Source organism: Teleopsis dalmanni, chromosome 1, assembly GCF_002237135.1.
Source record: "Teleopsis dalmanni isolate 2A chromosome 1, ASM223713v2, whole genome shotgun sequence".
NCBI classification, from domain to species: Eukaryota; Metazoa; Arthropoda; class Insecta; order Diptera; family Diopsidae; genus Teleopsis; species Teleopsis dalmanni.
The window spans coordinates 120657341-120665051 of NC_051846.1; the positions used below are offsets into that span (position 1 = coordinate 120657341).

The 7711-nt window shown below is 35.0% G+C and overlaps 1 protein-coding gene across 1 annotated transcript; it reads right to left on the reverse strand.

Annotated features, from left to right (window-relative positions):
* Positions 1 to 1078: 1078 nt before the first annotated feature.
* Positions 1079 to 6995, reverse strand: LOC119665797. Its single transcript, XM_038075043.1, has 5 exons — positions 6515 to 6995; positions 5045 to 6432; positions 3846 to 4975; positions 1364 to 1646; positions 1079 to 1297 (listed from the first exon to the last, which is right to left on the reverse strand). Exons 1-5 carry the CDS (start codon positions 6993 to 6995, stop codon positions 1079 to 1081), a joined length of 3501 nt encoding a protein of 1166 aa, XP_037930971.1.
* Between the last annotated feature and the right edge of the window lie 716 nt (positions 6996 to 7711).

Genomic DNA, 7711 nt, shown 5'->3' on the forward strand with positions numbered 1-7711 from the left:
GTATAAAAATGCGAAAGAGCAGCAGGTACAACTCCATAAAACAAGCAATAGAGGATAAATTGATTCAAGAATTTGACGAAGAACACAATATTCTCCGACAACATGCTAAACGACACATTGTAGAAGTCCAAGCAGAATATAAAAAAACATTTGATAGAAAGCGGAAAGAAGACCGAGTATATAAAGCAGGCGACTTGGTCGCCATTAAGCGAACTCAATTTATTTAAGGTAAAAAATTAATAAATGGACTTTTGGGTCGATACGGGGTAACAAAAATCAAAATCAAAAGCAACGGACGATACGATGTACGAAAAGCAGGCATTTTTGAGGGACCAAAGAGTACATCAACTAGCTGCGATCATGTATAGTTATGGCGTCAATCAATTTAGAAGAAGAACTATTATCCGGATGAAGAGTCGAATGGCCGAATGCAGCCAGGAAGGGTAAGATATGACAATGTTAGGAGAAACCAACAAGCAGAAGGAACAAGAAGGAAGCGAGGCAGTCGAAAAAGAAGTGCGCGTTCAAGAAGACGTTTAACACTATTACATTCATACATTTTAACTTGTCTATTAAAGAAACATTCATACATTTTTATTTGACTATTAAATAAACATTCCTACATGTATATGTACTAAATAATATTAATTCTCGATGTAAATATATTTAATAGATTAATATACTTTGTTTAACCTCGAATCGTAAAACAAACGCCAGATATTTGTACAGAAATAAATGTTATTTGTACTCAATATTATGTATTTAAATATACGTATGTGCTATATTTCATATGTTATATAGTAAAGAGTATGCATAAATAATTAATTTAAATAAATTACTTTATAAATAAAAAAAAAGACATCCGTAGACTTCGCGCACAGTAAAAAATGTGTCAGCTGAAACAGGAACCAACTCTCAATTTTTCAACAACACAACAGTAAAACAAAGCGCAAAACGGTCGTTTTGCTCTCTGCATGTGCAGCGAATTTACGAAATGAATAAAATCTACAGGGTGAAGCAGTCAAGTTAGATGTTTTGTTTTGCTCCAACATACTCCCCCCTGTTGAACGCTATAGTTTCAACAAGTATCACACGGTAAAGAAGCAATTTTCTGAATTGGACGTTTGAATGTACGCTGTGGTGTGGATACGTCAACTACGCGAACCTTTCCGTCAGTGCCTGGATGAATCTGTGTTATACGGGCTAACACCCACCTTTGAGGAGGCAAATTATCTTCATGCACGATTTCTATTTGTCCAAGTTTAACATTGGGTTCAGGAGTGAACCATTTAGCTCGCTGTTGTAAAAATAGAATATAATCGCGTTTCCAGATTTCTCAAAAACGATGTTTTAAATATGTTACTCGCTGCCATCGATATAAACAATATAGTTTTTTGTCGTCTAAACATTCATCAGGCGCGGCCCGTAATGATGAATCTATCAACAAATGTGCTGGAGTTAAGGCTTCTCCGTCGTTGGGATCATCAGAGTTTGCGCAAATGGGCCCAGAATTTAATATTGCTTCTATTTCAATTATTAGTGTATTAAACTCTTCTAACGTTAGATTAGCTTCAGCAACATTTTTCACCAATAGTAGTTTGGTTGATTTGACAGCAGCCTCCCAAAGGCCACCGAAATGTGGAGCTCTAAGAGGAATAAAACAAAATTCGAAATTAAACTTACCGCAGAAAGTCATTATTTCATTAATTGACTTCTGCTGAAACAATTTATTAGCAAAATCTCTTAATTTCTTCTGTGCACTAACAAAATTTGTTGCATTATCGCAATCTAGCCGTTGTGGAACACTTCTTCTAGCAATAAATCTTTTGATACAAAGAAGAAATGCATTAGTTGATAATTCGGTGACTACTTCGATATGACATGCCTTCGAAGCAAAACAAACAAATATTGCTACATAAGTTTTATAAGGAGCTTTGCCTCGTATTCGGTATGATGTAAAAATGGTCCGCAAAAATCGATGCCACTAATCAAAAATGGACGTTGAGCCTTGAGACGGTCAGCTGGCAAGTTTCCCATAATTTGATTCAATAATTTTGGTTTGTACCGAAAACAGTGAACGCATGAGCTAACAACCTTTCTCACTGCTTCTCTTGCATTAATTATCCACAATTTCTGACGGAGCAGAGCGATTAATACCTTTGGTCCAGCATGTAAATTTTCTTTGTGTAGAAAGTAGTGCTGTTCATATTCGAATTTACGAAGTATTCGAAGACTTCGAATATTCGAATAGTAAACGAAGTCTTCGAAGTTGGAAAATGATGATTTGTTTTTAAAAGAAAATTTAAAACTTTTATAAAATCTCCTTTACTAATAAAATCCATCAATATCAATATTTTCATATTCTTACATATGTATTTTATATTATATTAAAAATTTTCATAAATATAATTTTAATATAAATTATAAATATACATTGTGACCGAAAAGTTTTCGGGAAATTTTAAATAAAACGCAAAATTCTTAACCTTCATCAATATTTATTTTATCTCCTTCAAAATATGCTCCATTAGAAGCGATACACAAATGCCAACGTTTCTCCCAATCATCAAAACATTTTTTATAGGCGCTTTCCGGTATGGCTTTGAGTTCCCTCTGCGAATTCTGTTTTACGTCTTCTATGGATTCAAAACGCGTTCCTCTGAGTGGTAATTTGAGGTTGGGAAACAGGAAAAAGTCACACGGTGCAAGATCAGGTGAATACGGTGGCTGTTCGATGGTATTTATTGAATGTTTGGCCTTAAAATCGTTGATAATGTTGAACAAATTGAGGTGAATCGGAACAAGCCGGGCGTTGACACGTCGCATACACAAATTGTCCACCAAAATCAAACGAGCCATCTCACGACCGATGCCTAGCTCTCGTGCTATCTCTCTAACACTCACATGAGGATTTTTGAACACGATTTCCTTTGCCTTTTCAATGTTTTCGTCGGTGGTAGAGGTCGAAGGTCGTCCAGAACGCGGCATGTCTTCGACGGTCGTACGACAGTCCTGAAAGGCTTTGTACCACTCATAAACTTGAGTTTTCGATAAAACTGATTCCCCATAAGCCTTTTGTAGCATTCGCAACGATTCTGCACACGAAATTTCGTTCGAAAAACAAAATTTGATGCAAACTCTTTGTTCAATATTTTTTTCCATTGTTTTTTTCGCAACGCACTACTGAGGTGAACTGGTTTCAACAGCTGCCGTAAACGAACTGTCCGACAGATCGCGCTCATTTTTGGCATAGTAATTAAGGACAGTGCTGCCAAACTACATAAACTTAAAATATCGAAAAATATACAGCGCGCGAATTTTAAATGAGAATTTCCGAAAACCTTTCGGTCACAATGTAAGTTATATAAAAGGTAAATTTTTTATTTCATATAAATAATATATTTAACAATACATTTTTAATCATAAAATAAATTTTATGTGTTAACAAAACAAAAAAACATATTTTTAATTTCTGCATAAAATACCAAAAAAAAAACATAAAACCATACAAATAAAGCAAATGCTTTCATCCCTCAAATAATTTGTGTGATGCACGTTTGTTTGCATTTTGCGCTCTCACTTCACCTTTTGCTTACGAAGTCTTCGAAGTCTTCGAAGTTTTTCACTACACTTAAACTTCGAAGACTTCGAGAACAAAAATTTACAAAAACTTCGAAGTTTTTTCCAACTTCGAAGCCTTCGTTGAAATGCGAATATTCGAATAATCGAAGAACTTCGAATTTTTAAAAACTTCGAATAATGTGAACAGCACTAGTAGAAAGTCAATATAAAGCTGCACAAATCGATCATGTTTCGGAACCAATGCTGGAAATTTAGCATCAAACGGAATTTCTGCGTTTAGTAGTCTTCCACCAACTCGAAGAATTTTTATCTCATTGTTGCCTTCCAAATTTGTATGTAGGAACGGAGAAAGTTTTTGTAAGTTATCGCTTATGGTCTTACCACGTTCCAATACATTGATCTCATGTGAATAGGTTACACGTTGTATTTCAGCAATGATTTTCCAAAAGGTGATGTCTAATTCCTTTGATGATATGTGCATGATATCAGTTAGCTCTAATTGTTTGTCAGGGCATTCTTTGTTAAACATTCGAAAAATATAAGTACATATACGTAAAATTCTATAGTAAGACGAATTATTGTGTGTTATCTCTAAAAGTATTGAGTTCTCATTATCAATCTTTCTGCACTTTAATGTCAGTGTTTTGCGTAGTTCTATTGAATGTTCTTTAATGTCACCAATTTTACGTGATGGCCATTGATCTATATGTAAATACAAAAATGCAGGTCCGCTGAACCATATTGTTTTAGGTAATTCTTCAGCATTACAACCGCGAGAAACAATGTCTGCAGGATTGTCTTTAGATGGTACGTGATGCCATTTGATGTTTTTGGTCATTTCTTGAATTTCTGATGTACGATTTGCTACAAAACAATTAAGAGAAGATAAATGCATTTGTAGGCACTGTAAAACCACCTCAGAATCTGTCCAAAAATATACTGAATTCACGAATTGTTCAACCTTGGACATGACTTTATTCCATGTTCTACTTAATAAGAGTGCTGCACACAGTTCAAGTCTCGGTAGAGATTGTGCCTTAATCGGCTCTACCTTTGATTTAGCAATTAAAAGAGTTACATTCCATGTATCATTCAATCTTGTACGTATATAAATGCAACAACCGTAGGCACGCTGTGAAGCATCGGAAAATCCGTGAACTTCACTCTTAATTTCACTGTCAGTAAAAACATAACGAGGTGCATTAATAGAATTTAAAAAGTATAAATCATCTCTTATTTTTAACCATGATGTTAGTAACTTTGGAGGCAGCGTTTCATCCCAACTCAAATTTTGTATCCAAATTTCCTGAATTAGAATTTTACATCGTACAATAATTGGACTTAAAAGTTCCAATAAATCAAAAATTTTAGCCACAGTTGATAGAACCGATCGCTTTGTATGAATGTCATGAGTCGGAATTTTATATTAAAAACAGAATAAATCACTTTTTGGTTTCCAAACCATGCCTAATGCCTTCGTGATGGGATTTGCGCTAGATTTGACATTGAAACTTTCATCACTGCTCGACACTACTTTGTCGCAATTAGAACTCCATTTTGCGAGTTGTAATCCAGCCTTTGATAGTAAATTTGTAATTTCTATTTTTTTGTTTAGTAATTCAGTAATAGTATTAGCGCCGGTGAGAAGATCATCAACATAGAGATCTGTTTTTAACGTAGAAGCACCAATTGGAAATTTATGAATATGCATGTCGGCAATGTGAAAGAGCGATCGAATAGCTAGAAACGGAGCGAATGATGTTCCATACGTCACTGTATTTAATTGAAAAATCTGTAATTCAGCGTGAGGATTATCTCGCCACAACACTAACTGAAACCATCTATCACGTTTGTCCATCAAAAATTGGGGGTACATTTTTGCAATGTCCGCTGTCAATGCATACTTATGTAATCGAATTGCCATGAACATAGTTATTAAATCTTGTTGAATAGTCGGTTCAACCATAAGTGTGTCGTTTAGAGAATACTTAGACCAAGTCTTTGCTGAAGCATCAAACACGACTCGAAGCTTTGTTGTGAGACTCTGAGTCCTTAAAACGCAGTGGTGTGGTATGAAATAGTGTGGCTTCGAGAAATCTACTGCTTTTATATTAAACATGTACCCTAATGATACATATTCATTCATGAACTCTGAGTACATTTTGTATAGAACTTGATCTCGTTGCAACCTATGTTCCAGTGAAAGAAAACGTTGTTTAGCTAGATGAAATAATTTTCCTAAAACATCGGGGTTGACTTTAAAAGGTAATCTTACTTGAACTCGCCCATTTTCGCTGATTGTTACTGTTTTGATGTAGTGCTGTTCGCAATTTTTTTCCTCTGCGCTGAGTTGCGGGGAGCTTATTTTGTATTCTTCTAATTCCCAAAATCGTTCAAGAAATGTGTCTTCATTGTGTGATTTTTGAGTAAAGTTGCATTCAAATGATTTAGAACATAAGTCTGTGCTATGCGTGCCTCCTGCTACCCAACCGAAAACAGCGTTAATTAAATATGGCATGTCTTTGCCTAACGAAATTTTGCCCTCAAGTAATAAATCAAAGAATATTTCTGCACCAATCAGCATGTCCATTTGACAAGGTCTATCGAATAATGGATCCGCTAATTGAATATTAGTAGGAATTTGAAATTTTGTTGCATTAATGTAGGCTCTATGGTTTACGGAGGAAATAGATTTCGTAATCGTAAACTGAGAAGACCATTCAAAATCGGACGTGCGAGAATGCACAGTTGCAAATACATTATAATTGAAATGTGTTTTCAAATTGGAAATACCAAAGACTTCTTGAGTAGAGTATTGCCATTTTAAATGCAATAATTTGGCTGTTTCCTCTGTAATAAAGTTTAATTCAGAACAGGAATCTCAAAGTGCGCGCACTGGATGCTTAAGCCCAAACTTGTCCATCACAAATACCAGAACAGTAGGAATAATTGATCTTTTTGAAGACTGATTGTTGAGATTGTTGTAGCTGTCCTTGCTCTTGAATTGCGATACTTGGACAACTAATTGATGAATCAATCAAAGTATTTGTAAATTTGTGTAAATGAGTATGATGTGATGAACGACAAATTCTGCAACGTGATTCGGATTTACATTTTGTAACGGAGTGTCCTTTTGTCAAACAATTTATGCAGCAGCCTGCTTTCTTAACAAAGTCAAAGCGCTGAGAAACTGGCGTTGCTAAAAACGAAGGGCATTTTCCTAAAAAGTGGTCAGCTGCCTTGCAAAATTCACAACCAGATTTGACACTGAGATGCGTTTGTAATACTCTTCTTGGTACAGTATTAAAATTATTTCGTGATTTATTTTCGGAAGCGTTAATGGACGTAGCTCGTCCTTCAAGAAATTGACAACGCCGACTTAACATCTGATAACATTCGTCCCAAGAAGGCATTTTTTCAAATTCTTGCTTTTCGTCATGTGCAAATTTTGTTTCTGCATCAACTTTACTTACGACTATTAAATTATAATAGCATTCATAACTTTTACTTCTGAGCCCAATGAAAGCAATGATGATCTTAATGCTGCATCAGTATCAATTAATTTACGTAGAGAAGCCGGATCAGCTTTAGTCATTCCTGGAATATTAAAGAGTTAAGTAATGTGGTCTAAGAATATTAATACCTTATTATCGAAACGTTCTTTCAATCGTGCCATAGCCTTTGGATAATTTTCTGCTGTAATTTGAAAGGCTTCGATGACTGCAAGTGCAGGGCCTGTAAGACATGATAATAAATAATTGAATTTATCGACATCAGATAAGGTTGGGTCATTGTGCACCAAATGTTTAAATGCTGCGATAAATCGATTGTAGTTGGCATATTTTCCGTCAAATTTTAGCAATTTTAAACATGGCAAACGAGAATTGTGGGCAACACTGAAATTAGATGTTGTATTCATCACACTCTTTTCAAATGAAGTATTACTTCGAGTTTCTTTAAGCAAAATAAGTATTTTCGCCTTTGAAACAACAAATAGCTCTTCAAAATCAGCTCTGGCATTGTCTGCTGGATTTAATTGTTCGATTTGTGATTGAATATGGCATAATTGTTTGAAATGAGATTCTAGAATTTGTAGTCGACATTCCAGAATTGTTGGATCTACTTCGTC